A 15,054-nucleotide genomic window follows, 5' to 3' on the forward strand; every position below is an offset into this window, starting at 1 on the left:
TATTTCAACACGAATAGATGTAAAAAAAAAAAAATCAGGCATTGCTCCTCTTCCCCTGTTGGAGTGTGGGTCAGCAAAGCTCAGGTAACGCAAATAATGCTTAAGTGAAGAGAGGAGCACTGGGAATAGTTATATGGCTGGGATTTTTCTACAGCAGTTGCCAGAATTTAGGACTGTGTTTCACAATCACTTACTGCAGAGCAGAACATACTGTCGAAGATACTTCATAGTGAAAGGTTTGTAGGATCAGGCCCTGCTGGGCAAAAGGGAAGAGCTAGAGGAACATTTTAATTTAAGTTATTCATATTGGTGGAAGATTTAATAAAACTCAACTAGTCTCGTCATTTTTCCTCCACTGTTTATCTAACGTGGGCGCTAAGGGAACACCTGGTCAAATGAAAAGTTTAGTGAATTTAGAACCACTGAGAGAAATATAATTTCTCATACCTTGTCACCAGCCTGGTAATTCACAGCCACAGGAGGTCAGAGTCTTGCCTTCAGCTACATTTTTAAGACAGTGATATAATTTTATTATAGTTGTAATATATATTTTTTTTTTAGTTATGCCAGCTAGGAGGGAAATAAGAGTAATCAAGTCTCCTGATTCAGGGAGTAATCAGCTATCTCCCGTGGGGTCAAGAAGGAAATTCTTTTATTCTGCATTATACAGAGAGTCAATTCGGGTTTCTCTCTGGCTTTAAACTCCTTTAAATCATTTGGAATCATTTGCCCCATGAGATGCACCACTGACTGCATCTGTGGGTGCACATCACATTTTTTTGTAGTTCGTTTTCTAAGATGATGTGCAGGGTGAATAGAGAAGCACTTTGCTCTTCCCTGCTGTACTGCAGAGTGAACCAGCAGTTTCTTTTCCACTCACTTCCACAGCAGTGTCTGATGGCCAAGTTTATTAAAAGCAACGTCAAGTTTCTTTTCATACTTGCACACAACTGACGCAAAACAGCTAAATTCTAGACAGGGGGTTTATAAACTATTTTCCTTCCACATTTTCCCAGAGTGTTTAAAAAAATGCCATTTATTATTCCTGTAATAAAAAAACCTTTCGCTCAGCAATCTGCAGCTTTCCTGCTCATCTGAGTGGTACATTCACACAAGTAGCCAGTGTTAAGGGATTTAGGCAACCTCCTTTAATGAACCCATTATTTCCAGCTGCTCTCATTAGTTAATTCTGGTTTGCGAATTTGGAGGATGTCATCTGGAACAATTGCGCTGGGATTTCTGCCTTGGGATGCTTGGAAAATTCTCCTTTTCCCTCTGTTGAGAGCTATGAAGCAGGATTCAGTATCAAGACTGACTGATCTCTAATAGTCATGACATAAATAAGCTGAACTGCCTTTATTGCCTACCAGGGTGGACGAAGGCAGCGAGAAAGTCTTGGAAGCTGAGAAGAGGCTTCAGGAAGAGCGGCGGCGATGTGTCATTTTGGAACAGCAGCTGGAAAAACTGCAGATGGATCCAGGGAGGAACACGAGTGCACAGAAACCTCCCGCAAGGAGCAAAACAGGTGAGGTGGAGCACTTGTCTACAACGATGTCCCCCGTCCCACCTCCGTGGTTAATAGGCAGCAAGAACATTTTGACTTTTATCTATCAAGTCTACACAAGTGCTTGACCTTGCACATGGTGATTTGGACCTACTCAGACCAGTGGACCAATGCAGAAGGTAAAATCCTGGCCCCGCTTAATTCAAAAGGGTTTTGCCACAGATTTAAGTGGGACCAGGACTTTTGCAATATGTTGTTTTCATGGGATGACAGAAAAACACCCACTGCTCTGCATTGCCACCTTGCCCCCCGCCGTGTTCCCCTTACACTTCAGCCCGAAAGATTCATCTGAAGGTTAACAGCAGAATTAAAGGACGCATCCCAATTTAAGGCCTGTCAGTGTCTATGAAAAACTATTGCTGGTGATGAAGTAATTAGATCTGGTGTAATTTATTATCCCATGAACATGATAATCTCCTGCTATAAATATGAAAGCCTCACTAGCATAGTTAAAGGAGAAGAATTCATGGTGGATGTTAAATTTTTATTTCCCTGATCAGATCCTTTTATTGCTTAAGGACTCTGATCCTGTAAAGTGTCTAAACCAATAAAATGGCACATATTCTTAAGGAAACTTTTCCAGTGGTTTCCCTTTTTATATGTATTTTCATAAAGTAAAAAGACTTTAAATGCCAGGAGATGAACAGTAGCAACGGGAATTTCAATTTGGCAAATACTAAGATGCCGTCGGGCTGAGTTACGGTCGTTAGAGGGGTCACAAGCCTCATCAGAGCCCTTGTGCAAGCTCTCAGCCTGCCCCACGCTGAAACGCACGATCATGGGCCGCGGGGGGACTGCCCTCACAGATGGATGGTGTGGCTTTCCATCACGACTCCATCCACCACAGCTGTGTGTTCTAATGCTACCTCATCGCCTTAGAGCTGACCTGCACTAAGCACTATGATCTCAATAAGCGGTTACCTCCTTTTCCACCTGCGCTGGTGTCTTGTTTCTCCTTAGATATGGGTCAGGCTGAGGTAAGAAGCGCTACTGTGACTGCATTGCATTTCTTCACTCGTCCCATCGTAGTGCTCTTGGTCTGATCCGTGTTTGACAATAAGATCTCTCCGGAGCAAGACCGTGATGTAAGAAATCACTGCCCGCTGGAGAAGGACCTGGGGGTGTTGGTGACCTTGGCTGAACATGGGCCAGCGTGTGCCCAGGTGGCCAAGTGGCCACCAGCATCCTGGCTGGGACCAGCACTGGTGTGGCCAGCAGGCCCAGGGCAGTGACCGTCCTGTGCTGGGCACTGGGGAGGCCAAACCGCGAATCCTGGGTCAGTTTTGGGCCCCTCACGCCAAGAAAGGCCTTGAGGTGCTGGAGCGAGTTGAGAGAAGGGAACGGAGCTGGGGAAGGGGCTGGAGCACAAGTGTGATGGGAGCGGCTGAGGGAGCTGGGGGTTCAGCTGGAGAACAGGAGCTGAGGGGAGACAGGGACACAAAGAAATGGCCTCAAGTTGTGCCGGGGGAGGTTGAGGTTGGATCTTGGGAACAATTTCTTCCCCAAAGGGCTGTTGGGCATTGGAACAGGCTGCCCAGGGCAGTGCTGGAGTCACCATCCCTGAAGGGTTGAACAGACGGACATGAGGTTCTCAGGGACATGGGGCAGTGCCAGGGGTGGCGTAATGGTTGGACTCGATGATCTTGAGGTTCTTTTCCAACCAAAATAATTCTATGATTCTGTGTTGTTGCTTACTGTGATCTTGATTCCTACAGGAGAGGCAGGGTCTCCAGTCTAACATCTACACGGTGTTCAGGACGTCGAGGGAAGCGCTGCCGTTCAGCCACCCAGCATACAGAGAATTAGATAAATGGGAACAGGATTCAGAGGAGCCTTTATCCTCAACTGGGACTGAATGATTGCTTCAAACTGCTCCTCTCTGTAAAATACGGATCTGTTCCGTAGAGCAGAACTGTTGTGTCCTTAGAAAGAGCTTCAGCCAACAATGACTCATTCTCACATGTTTTTCTGCAAGAACTGATTTTTAGAGCTCTCTTACCTGTATTAACCAAGAGCCTGACAGCACAAAAAGTACTGCAGAAAAACTTAGATCCGAGTAGAAACCTAGTGCTTAGAAACAATGTGCTGCAGCCTTTGGCCTTCAGGATATAGGACGTTCCTCTGGGTAAGAGAGGAGTGCTGGGCCTCACAGAAGTGGTATCATGGGATGCCATCTGTGATTTCCACAAGGGCTTAGGGGCGAGAAGCTTTGGAGCCCAAAATTTGAATTTTTGAGTGCTTAGACTTTTCTGCAGCCTGGTGGTGTGAAGTATTGATATGTTGTTCTGTTATCATACATGTGCTCCACTTAAATTTCCATTGCAAACTCAAAGCGATAAACTCTCCAGGTCCTGAGCCGTTCTGGTCAAGTTGTTGTGCTGTAGTAGCGGTTTAGTAACTCACCTCTGGGAAACTGGCATGTCGTAGCCTGTTCTTACCGCTGTGACAGGTTCCTTCTTACTAAATATTTAGTTCATTAGTCTTGTCTGCTTAAGGACTAAAAGCAAATGTAGAAAAGAATTGGCAGTAAGACTAATAGGAAGAAATCCTCTCTAAGTCCATAAGATGAGTAGGTCACAATCTATTTCTCTGTCCTTCTTTGAAGAGAGCTCAGCCCCTTGTGATGTGCAAAACTCTCTGGAGTTTGTACAAAAAAATGAGTCTACAAGTCCGTAATACACCTCTTCAGCAGAGCGTGTAGGTTATCTAAATGCTTTCATGCCAGATAGTTGATGAAATACGAAGAAATGAAAAGCCTGAATATAAAATGGAGACGAGAGAACCCACTAATTAACATAATATTTTCTTTTCTTTCTGAAAGTGCAAAATTGGAGAGAGCTGATCTAATTGCTAATCTAATGTTTCTAGTCTCTTCAATTCAAGGGAAGTAGATAATGATGCTGAGTAGCTAGAAACGACCCAGTTGTGTTTTAAAATTATTCATGCTTTTCGTTTTTTTGTGTGTGTGTCTTATCCAAATTTCTAATTAGCAAAGAATAATCCCAGCGGAGAATAGGTAAGTAACAGATTTTCCTCAGCCTCAAGATCAAAAGCTTTTCTTGGTTATACAACATCGCCTTTTCTTCTCATGTTTTTGTCAGAGTCCAATACTCTCTGACCAGGTTCTTTCAGATATTCCACATGAGGAGGACTTAGTGTTTCAATACCAAATTCACTTCTTTGGAGTTATTTGATGCGATGCGGCGTTTTAATTTAGAAAAGTGAGACAGCAATGTAGTGGAATCACAACATGAGCACAATATAGCAATTGCAATATACAGTTGAATCACAGCACAAAAGTGATTTCCGTTACCAGCCCAGATGTTTGCTGTCATGTTACTGGGTGTCCCCAGCTGTGGGAAGGAACACGTGGGTTGAAGCCAGGTCAAACCTGTTTTCTTCAAAGTTCATTTTGCTGCTTGTTTGATTTTTATACTCTGTGTTGGGCTGAACCGCATACGCATTTCCCTCCGGTTGGTCTGGCTGCCTCAAGGTGGGTAGTGAATAATAGAATCATAGAGTCATTTCAGTTGCAAGAGACCCTCAGGATCATCGAGTCCAACCATAACCCAACTCTAGCACTGAACCATGTCCCCAAGAACCTCGTCTAAACACCTTTTAAACTCCTCCAGGGATGGTGACTCCAGCACTGCCCTGGGCAGCCTGTTCCAATGCCCCACAGCCCTTTCCATGAAGAATTTTTCCCAATATCCCATTTAAACCTCCCCTGGTGCAACCTGAGGCAATTTCCTCTTGTCCTATCACTTGCCACCTGGGAGAAGAGACCAACCCCCTCCGTGCTACAACCTCCTTTCAGGTAGTTGTAGTGCTTCCTGTTGATTATTTTAAAGAAGGCCGTTTACATTTTACTCAACTGGTTTAGCTGTTTATCTACAGCAGAGGCCGCCCTCCAGTCCCCCCGCTGCTGGGACCAGTTCAGCATCCTCCTCCTACCCCCTACATTCCTTTCTGAGCTTCTTGAGCACATTGTTCTTGCCTCTCTTCTCTGAACGTTCTTCCATCGTAGGGGTTCACTGGTCCGTCACAGTTTTTTGCTTCTCCAATCCCAGTAGTAAATCTGAATTCTATTTTCTCCGTAACCCTGAAAAATGTTTCTGTGGCCGTTTGAAACGACAGGAGCAATGCTCCATGTTTCGGGTAGGCCTTTATTTAGGAAAGCTTTCCTGATTTAGAACCTGAGCTTGAAGTACACATTTAAGTTTTTTAACCTATGTTGTGTTTATGCTGACGATCAAAGCACTTTACAAAAGCTGTTTCAGTGTGTGCCACATGCAAACATGCATTCAGGAAGCAACAGTTGTCATAATATCAAGTGAAACACAATGACAAGATAAACATAATCCTTTTCGACTGTTTCCATCACCTATTGTTTTGGCCACTTAAATATTTCGGATTAAATTTTTCTTCTCTAAATAGGTAGGCACACATATTGCTGCATTTAGCCCCGAAATGCAAAATCATTATGTTTTTATTCTGCTGAAAGACTGGAATAAAAGTCTGTCCTATACATTTACAGTGTGTTCATGGACATACATAGAACTTAGCAGATTCCTTAGCATTTATTCACTGTTTCCGGAGATTTTCCACCAAATGAAGACAGTTGCTTGTTTCACTAAAACTCCGTTTTGTGATTAAATCCCCAGGCCAGGCCGCCGGTCACTCGAGACCCATCGTGACGCTGGGTGACAGGACGGAGCTCTCTGCAGCCCAGCTGGCCAAGCTGCCGCTCCAGTCGCAGATACAGGAGCTGAGCGCAAGGTCGGGTTTCCCTTCCTCCGTGTTTTGTTACTCGCGGTAGCTCAAATTCACTGCTGTGATATTACCTCAGAAGATAAAACTTCGTGAACTCCGTAGAAATCGCAGATCCTCTGTTTTGAGCTTGTCTGTGTCGTTCTTACACAAGTTTCCTAATAATTATAGAGATACCCAGAAATGTTTAGCTAATACAAACGTTAAGCAACACAAAACATGCGCAAGGTGGACACCTTATTTTTTTTTTCCATATGCATTGATTGCAAGCTTATTAGTGAAACTAAAATTATAATCTTTAACAAAACACATCTGGGTCATCTAATACTCTTTTCTATCTCCAAGAGAGAAGGAACAAGTGTTAAGTCTGCTCTTTCTCACGCCTGTCATAAAATTACCAGAGAGCATGTGTTTCATTTTTTGTCCCTAGAGCTGAAGCGCTTGTTCTAATTTGCTTTGAAGCCCCACAGCTCACGTAGAAGTTTTCCTTTTGTTTCCTCGCAGGCTTGTGATGCAGCTGGATGAGAACGAAGCTCTAAAGGCCGCTTTGGAGGCTACTGTGAGAAAGAGGGAGGAGGATTTTAAACTGTATCAGGACACAATGGACCAAGTCAAGGATATCTTTTTACAGGCCATTCGGCAGCAGAAACAAGAGGAGAGTTAAGCGAGATATTCGGATTTCTTTGGACTGCAAAGCAGGGAGAGAGCCCGGGCATTGTGCCCGTGAGTTGAAATGCGGTGGCAGCGCAGTTCTGCAGCCTCAGATCCTGTCATTTCTTTAGTGTTTGCAGAAGAGGCTGAGAAACGGAGATGAAATACGGAAAGGGTGAAGGTTTTGCATGTCAGCAAATTCTGTCTGCGAGAGTAAAGCGAGCAGCTGGCTCTCAGACTATAAGTTGGTGCAGTTCAGGGAGCTGCAATTCTGCAGGGCGATTTTTGGGCGGAACATCCCGAGTTCCAACAGAATTTTCCTCGAGAGGGCTCGATATTCAATATGCTGCTGCGTTTATCAGCTCATGAAAGAATTTGCTGTACAGAAGTGATACCAGCTGCTTTCCAAAGCCGTGCCGGGAACAAACGCAGTTCTGTTTTTATCAGCACACTGATACCTGTCTCTGGGTTTCTGTAGCAGTTCAGTGCTGAGGGAGAGGATTAGCCTGGCCTGTGAATATCTGTGAGTGAACTTTAGGGAGGATTCCCCTCATTCCAACCTGTTTCTTTGCTTGGACGTACTGGCAGCAGAGTTTTCTGAAATTGTTTCCACTGAAAAGGTAGACTGTGCAGGTTACCCCTGCAATCAGTCAGACCTACCTCAACTTGAGCTCATTCCATACAAAACTCGCCGTCCGGGTTATGGATTCCTTATTTCTGTGTCTCTGCATTCGTCCGGCACATTCTTGCCAGGAAATAAAAGGCCAACGAAACGCAGGCAGGTCCTCGCTGCAGCAGTGGAGGGACTTTTGGAGACGCTGAAAACCTTTGCATCGCTGTCCTTCTCTCTTGCAGCGTGGGGAGAACACCAGGCGCAAACTAATCAGGCATTAACATGCAGCTGCCAGCAGCAAGCCGGCCTTGGGGGTTACGGCCAAACCGAGAGCTCGTCATTTTTGTATAGCGCTGCTTTGTTTCTCCATTGGAAGCCTTGAAAGCTCTTCTTTCTCCGCTTTGCTTCGGCAGCCTCTTTTTGCGAGCGTGAAGTTTGTCAGGCTTTAACCCCGGCCACCGCCGGCGCAAAGCGGATTTGTGGACGGACAAACTGCCGCCCCCTTCCCCAGGTTTGCGTCCTGACTCCGCTTGGGCTGAGATGAGGCAGAATGAAAAAGAAAGCGGAGCAGAAGTTACTCCAGATGTGGTGAGGGTGGTGTCATCCCTCTCTTTTTCCTTCTTATGTTCACAGATGTCTCTCTTCAAACAGTTCATGGGGTCCCTGATGTGGGAGGTCACGGAGCTGAGGTTAAGCTCGGCCTATAGCTCGGCAAAACTGTCGGGTATCTCGCAAAAAAAAAGGTTCATTGCCAAATTCTTCCTGCTCACCTTGCTAGTAGCGTCAGAAGAAAAGGCATTTTGCAACCCTCAGTCCTCCCAGCAACCCGAGGAATCGTAAATCCTGGATTGAGACACAGACGTGGTCTCATCCAAGCGAGCCGCGGTTTGTTTCTCTTCAACTCCATCTTGAAGATTATGGAGCATGAGGTAGAACAGATTAAAGAGAAGCGACCAGCCCACGTTGGACAGGTATTTTACAGCAGCGAGCGGATCCCTGAGCTGTGGAGATCTTGCTACGCGGTGGCTGCTGAATTCAGGCTGGGAGCTTGCAGCTGGAGATTCTGATTTCGCTGACACAGGAGTGTGAATCGATAACATTTTGACGTGAAAAAGTACAGGAGAGGCAACCTGCCATCCTTTCTAATACCCGGTCAGGTTCGTCTCCTGTCCTGTGGAGATAGCAAAATTCTTCCTGGGGTGGCCGTGGATCAACCCATGAAATGCAGATAAGAATCTGGGAGCGCTGTATGTTACAGAACATGGTGTAGACCTTTTCTCAAGTGCTGCAACACTCATTTCTTTAAACATATGCTTGTTTGGGGATTGCACAGAAGCATTTTCTCTTTTTTCTGCACAAACACACAGAACACCACCAGCCACCGTGATAAAGAATGAACTAAGATACTATAAAATAGTTTCTTTAGAGAGCCCGTACCTGTAAGTTAACTGTTTCTCGTGGAAACGTGCAATGTCTCCCATCACAGAGGAGTGTGGGGGTCTGAACACAGTCCAAATTGCCCAGGTCTTCCCAATTTTCACCTTAGTTTTGAAATAAATCCCCTCTGCGCTCCCACAGCGTGACCCGCCTTTGGATTCTCCCCGTGCTGACTCTCACAGCGACCGCTTCCCGGTTTTCAAGGTATGAGACCAATTTTCTTGTCTTTTTGTTGCTGAATGTGAGAAACCCTGATAGATCTTGGAAGCAGCAGCCCCGTGTCCCCCAACCCATCGCTCAGAGCATGAAAACAGTGAAAATATTTTTCTCTCTACCTGCACAAACCCACACGGCTGGTCCTCAGCCACAGAATGTCTCCAGCACGCTTGATGTCTTGTTTGAGCCACAACATTTATTTTAGGGATGTAACTGGGCTCGATCTGAAGCCCCTCACAACCCTCTGCTTTCCTCGGAATTTTGTCCTCGTGGATAATTACCAGCCTGTTAAAAATCCCGTGTTTCGATTCTCGTTTTAATTTCTCTGGCCTCAGTCTGCAGCCGGTCATTGTTACACCTTTCTTCTCCAGGTAAAAGCGGTGTGAGTACCCAGATTTCCTCGCTGGGACTGCCTTCATCCAGCATAAGCTCAGCTTTTTGGCTAAGCCCAGAGTTTTTTCAGGCTCTCCTTGTAGCTAATGGTGGTGACAAGGTACTGGTGACAATGGCACAGGCTGGTGGATACAGTTAAGCTGTGAAGAACAGCATAAGATTAATTTTGTTGAAAGTATTTGAGGTTGTGGACACTCCTTGTTAGGATTTGACAGGTTTTTAGCCCATGTTTGCTGAGAATACGAGTCCTCTGAACACTTAGGCTGAGCCTAAAGTTGTCTCGGACCCTGGAGCGGGGCAGAGCCCTTCCACAAAGCAGCCTGAGGGGTGCATCTGATTTTAAAAGCACAAAACCACTGGGAATAAATGACGTTTAATGAATTGTCATCATTTTCCTTTCAGCCCGTTGTGAGGTGTCTGCCTTTGCAGAGGGGGAGCCGCAGGGGTGCAGCTTTCCAAACTGGCTGTAACGTGAATTAAGTCGCATTAGGGTGGTTAAATATAGAGAGTATTGCAGAATCACAGAATGTCAGGGGTTGGAAGGGACCTCGAAAGCTCATCCAGTGCAACCCCCCCGCCGGAGCAGGAACACCCAGATGAGGTTACACAGGAAGGTGTCCAGGCGGGTTGGAATGTCTGCAGAGAAGGAGACTCCACAACCTCCCTGGGCAGCCTGTTCCAGTGTTCCATCACCCTCACTGAGAAGAAGTTTCTTCTCAAATTTAAGTGGAACCTCTTGTGTTCCAGCTTGAACCCATTACCCCTTGTCTTACTGTTGGTTGTCACTGAGAAGAGCCTGGCTGCATCCTCCTGACACTCCCCCTTTCCATATTGATCCCCATGAATGAGTCACCCCTCAGTCTCCTCTTCTCCAGCTCCAGAGCCCCAGCTCCTCAGCCTTTCCTCACACGGGAGATGCTCCACTCCCTGCAGCATCTCCGTGGCTGCGCTGGACTCTCTCCAGCAGTTCCCTGTCCTTCTGGAACTGAGGGGCCCAGAACTGGACACGATATTCCAGATGAGGTCTCACCAGGGCAGAGCAGAGGGGCAGGAGAACCTCTCTGACCTACTGACCACCCCCTTCTAATCCCCCCCAGGTCCCATTGCCCTTCCTGGCCACAAGGGCCCAGTGCTGGCTCATGGTCACCCTGCTGTCCCCAGGACCCCCGGGTCCCTTTCCCCTACTCTGCTCTCCAACAGGTCCTTCCCCAACTTATACTGGAACCTGGGCTTGTTCCTGCCCAGATGTAAGGCTCTGCACTTTCTCTTGTTCTATTTCGTTAAATTTTTCCCCGCCCAACTCTCCAGCCTGTCCAGGTCTCTGGATGGCAGCACAGCCTTCCAGTGTCAGCCACTCCTCCCAGTTTGGTGTCAGCAGCAAACTTGCTGATAGTGCACTCTGTTCCCTCATCCGAGTCGTTGATGAATATATTGAATAATACTGGTCCCAGAAATGACCTTTGAGGCACAACCGAGCTCTCCCTGCCCTGGGCTGCGCTCGGACGGGTGGCGGAGGATCAGCTCAAAGCCCATCCCGCTGCAACAGCTCCGGTTTAGAGCCGTAAATTGGGGGTGCGGGTGGTTAGTGCCCTCCCCGAAGTTCCCAAGCAGGACGGAGGTGCGTGGAGGGGACAGATTTTGGTCCCCTGCATGGGGACGAAGCCTTCGGCAAAGGGACATCAGGAAAGCGCTTTGCCAACCCCTCCGGCAGCTGCTCCTGCCCTGCAAGCCCAGGGCCACAGTCCCGCGTGTGACAAAAGGAATGAGGTTCGGCTTTAAATGGAAAAACGCCCTGACAGAGCCCCTGGGCTCTAAATTAAGCCAAGAGGGGTATTGAGTTTCTCGCCTCATCCTCTCCCGCTCCGAGCCGGCTGCTCCCGCGGGACAGGGTGGCCTCGCTCAACAAATGCCACCTCAATCCCCACGCGTCTCCGCTTACAGGTCCCAAACCCATCTGCGGGAGGGGGTGAAATCCTGGGCTTTGGAGCAGCTCGTTTGTCCGCGAGAAGAGTTCTCTGCGGGGCGCAGTGTGGAGGGGGGGTCATCCTGCTGTGGCAGTGACCTAATTGGGGCATTTTCTCTGGAACAGAAGCATAGAATCCTAGAGTCATTTTGGTTGGAAAAGACCCTCAAGATCACTGGGTCCAACCATTCCCCCACCCCTGGCGCTGCCCCATGTCCTGAGAACCTCATCTCCGTCTGTCCAACCCCTCCAGGGATGGTGACTCCAGCACTGCCCTGGGCAGCCTGTTCCAATGCCCCACAGCCCTTGGGGGAAGAAATTGTTCCCCAGATCCAACCTCAACCTCCCCTGGCGCAACTTGAGGCCGTTTCTTTGTGTCCCTGTCTCCCCTCAGCTCCTGTTCTCCAGCTGAACCCCCAGCTCCCTCAGCCGCTCCCATCACACTTGTGCTCCAGCCCCTTCCCCAGCTCCGTTCCCTTCTCTCAACTCGCTCCAGCACCTCCAGGCCTTTCTTGGCATGAGGGGCCCAAAACTGAACACAGCGAGAAGGAATCATGACGAGGCGCTGACGGCAAGTGGGCTCTGACCCGAGGCTGGGTTGTCTCTAACAGGTGGTGGGAACCTTCTTCAGGGTTCAGCAGGAGGTCTTGGGACCTTTGATGGGGTTGGTGTGTGCCATGGGGGACAGGCAGAGCCATTCTGGGGGTGCTGAAAGGGGTTCAGGGGGTGACGATGGATGGGTGGATGGATGGATGGGTGGGCGGGTGGGAGGACGGGTGGATGGGTGGATGGATGGATGGGTGGGTGGATGGATGGATGGGTGGATGAATGGGGCACACATCCCCCTCTCCTGAGCGATCCTGCCAGCAGGGAGGTTCCTGCTGAGGTTCTGGCGGGGTTGGCATGTTCCCAGTAACACGTCTGCATGAGGAACCTGATGGGGCAACCTAAGGTGGTGTAAAACAACTCGTGTGGGGTATTATAACCCTCTCTCCTTCCAGCTCACCCCATATAGAGCTGCTCCAGCAGCAGGGGGACAGCAGCAGGCAGCCAGGAGGAGGCTACTCTGGTATCCCCACCAAACATCTCCAATTTGTGCCCTGTCTCACTGGAACACAGCAGAAACACTTTCGCTGAACCCCACCACTCACTTTCTTGGACACTAAAGAGGGACCTGGCTACAGCTCATGTGCCACAACTTCCAGCCACCTGCCAGATGTCTTTAAAAATGATCATTAGAATCAGCTCGAAGCCATGAACAGCCCTTTGTCATAAAGCAGCAGCACTGGGGCAATAAAATGCAGAGGCGTCCCCTGTGCCGAGGCAGGTGCACTGGTCACATTAAAAATAAATCTTATTATATTAGAAATTGAGAGCGGGGCTTCTTTTTCTTTTTTTTTTTTTTTTTGTAATATCTATAAATTAAAGCTAAATTGTTTTTATCACTGCAGTTCCCAGAGCCTCATGAAAACCAGCCGCACATCGCTCTGCCTGTGTTACACTTTCAGTCCAGCAAGCTCACAGGTTACTCAGGATTAAAGAAAAAATAAAAATCTGCCATCGGCTCAAAACTCTCTGAAAGCCAATGCCCAGGGAGAGCAGCGCGATGGGGCTGTGACCCTCCTGCCCTCAGAACCCACTCCCTGCAGCCCCCTGGCATCCCTCGCATCCCCAAAAGTGAGATCCATGGACGGGGTTGGTCTCTTCTCCCAAGTAAGAAGTGACAGGGTGAGAGGAAACGGCCTCAAGTTGTGCCAGGGGAGGTTGAGGTTGGATCTGGGGAACAATTTCTTCCCCAAAGGGCTGTCGGGCATTGGAACAGGCTGCCCAGGGCAGTGCTGGAGTCACCATCCCTGGAGGGGTTGGACAGATGGAGATGAGGTTCTTGGGGACATGGGGCAGTGCCAGGGGTGGGTTATGGTTGGACTTGATGGTCTTGAGGTTCTTTTCCAACCAAAATGATTCTATGACTCCATGATCCCCGTTGCCTCCAGCCCCATGGCCACAGCACGGGACCTGTTCTGCCTCCAGCACAGTAGATGCCCGGACAGAAGGATTTTGGGGCTGGTTGTGGTTTCTGCTTTGCTGGAGGGAGTGAGTGGGTTTGGGAGCCAGGGAGTGACAGAGACCTGTTGGTCCCCCGGTGTCCCCTTGCTCCTGTCCTTTCTGTATGGCCCCACCACTGCAGCGAGACGATGTCCATCTGCACCTGCCGGCGGGGAGACAGACACGATTTTTCCCTCCTGCTGAGGCTCCTTGACATAGAACCCTGGCCAGCCATAAGCCCCTGCCCTCCACAGCCTGGTGGAGCATGACAAATTATGTCGCTGTGCTTATCAGCACCAATCTCTTAATTACTTCGCCTCTAAGCACCCAGTCAATTATGCCAAGGTCTGAAGAGCAGGAGTTCCCATGCAGAGACTGAGGACCAAGGCTGCGGCTCCAGAGCATCTGAGGGGCAGGTGGCCAAATCCTGCCCCGGCTGCTGCAAATTCAAGTGGCTCATTAGGCACTTAAAGTGGTGGCCATACCCTCTCTGGAGAGCCTCTCTCTGTGCACACCGAGTTAAAAATGCTTCTAAAAAGCCTTTTTGTTCATGGTCAGTGCAACAGCAAAACTGGGCTGACCCAAGGGGTGTCCACCCTGGAGATCCTCTCAACAGAGCCCAGAATGTGACTTGTCTCACCCCAAAGTAGACAACCCGGGGAGCTATTTATAAAATCCAGGGCCATCTGCCTTGTTTCCCTCCCCTGACCCCACAGGAGATGCTTGGGCATGTTGGCCCCAGTGTGAGCTCTCCCCAAATCTCATAGGGGTTTGGTAGGAAGAGCTTTGTGCAGGGCATGGACGTGGGTTTGACACTGCATTGACTTGTTCTTCTTTGACTTTTATTCGCACATCCTCGAATCACGGAGACCAGGAGCCACTTCCTATCCCCTGTTTTGTTTGCAGATGCCCAAAGCTGAGAAGAAGACCCCAAAGATGGTCTGTAGAGATGCTGCAACCTCTGAGCCCTGTGCTGATTTAAACACTGCCTGAGCTGGGAAGGAATTTAGGTTGTGGTTGGACTCAATGATCTTAAGGGTGTCTTCCAAGCGAAATGATTCTATGACTCTGTGAATTGCACCTTTTGCCTCCGTGCCTCAGTTTCCCCGTGTAATGAGAGCTGCCTCCCCTCCTGCACAAAGTGCTGGAGGATACCCCGTCCGTCGTAGGGCTCAAAGCGGGGCACCCAAACGTCCAAGGGAGGGAATCTGTCCCTGCATGAGGACAGCTGTGTCCCAGGGTACCCGTGGACAACCCCGGGCCGTGCTCCCCATCCCCGGGGAGAGTTTTGGCAGCCAGCACAGGTCCTCTCCAGCAGCTGCGGTGACAGACAGCTCCTGAACCAGCCCCCCTCTGCAGTGCTGCTCCAAAATAAAAATACCTCCCGCCTGGCTCCACTCC

The 15,054-nt window shown here is 48.7% G+C and overlaps 1 protein-coding gene across 2 annotated transcripts in view; it reads left to right on the forward strand.

The window, feature by feature from the left end:
• The window catches only part of CCDC13 (coiled-coil domain containing 13), a 35,234-nt gene extending 26,899 nt beyond the window's left edge, over positions 1-8,335 (forward strand). For both annotated transcript variants that reach the window (XM_065629789.1, XM_065629791.1), the window contains 3 exons: positions 1,371-1,525; positions 6,229-6,343; positions 6,839-8,335. In XM_065629789.1, the coding sequence (XP_065485861.1) occupies positions 1,371-1,525; positions 6,229-6,343; positions 6,839-6,998 (430 nt within the window). In that variant the 3' untranslated portion in view covers positions 6,999-8,335. The remainder of the gene's footprint in view (positions 1-1,370; positions 1,526-6,228; positions 6,344-6,838) is intronic.
• Positions 8,336-15,054: the final 6,719 nt, after the last annotated feature.

This window comes from Caloenas nicobarica, chromosome 2 (genome assembly GCF_036013445.1).
Source record: "Caloenas nicobarica isolate bCalNic1 chromosome 2, bCalNic1.hap1, whole genome shotgun sequence".
Classification (NCBI taxonomy): Eukaryota; Metazoa; Chordata; class Aves; order Columbiformes; family Columbidae; genus Caloenas; species Caloenas nicobarica.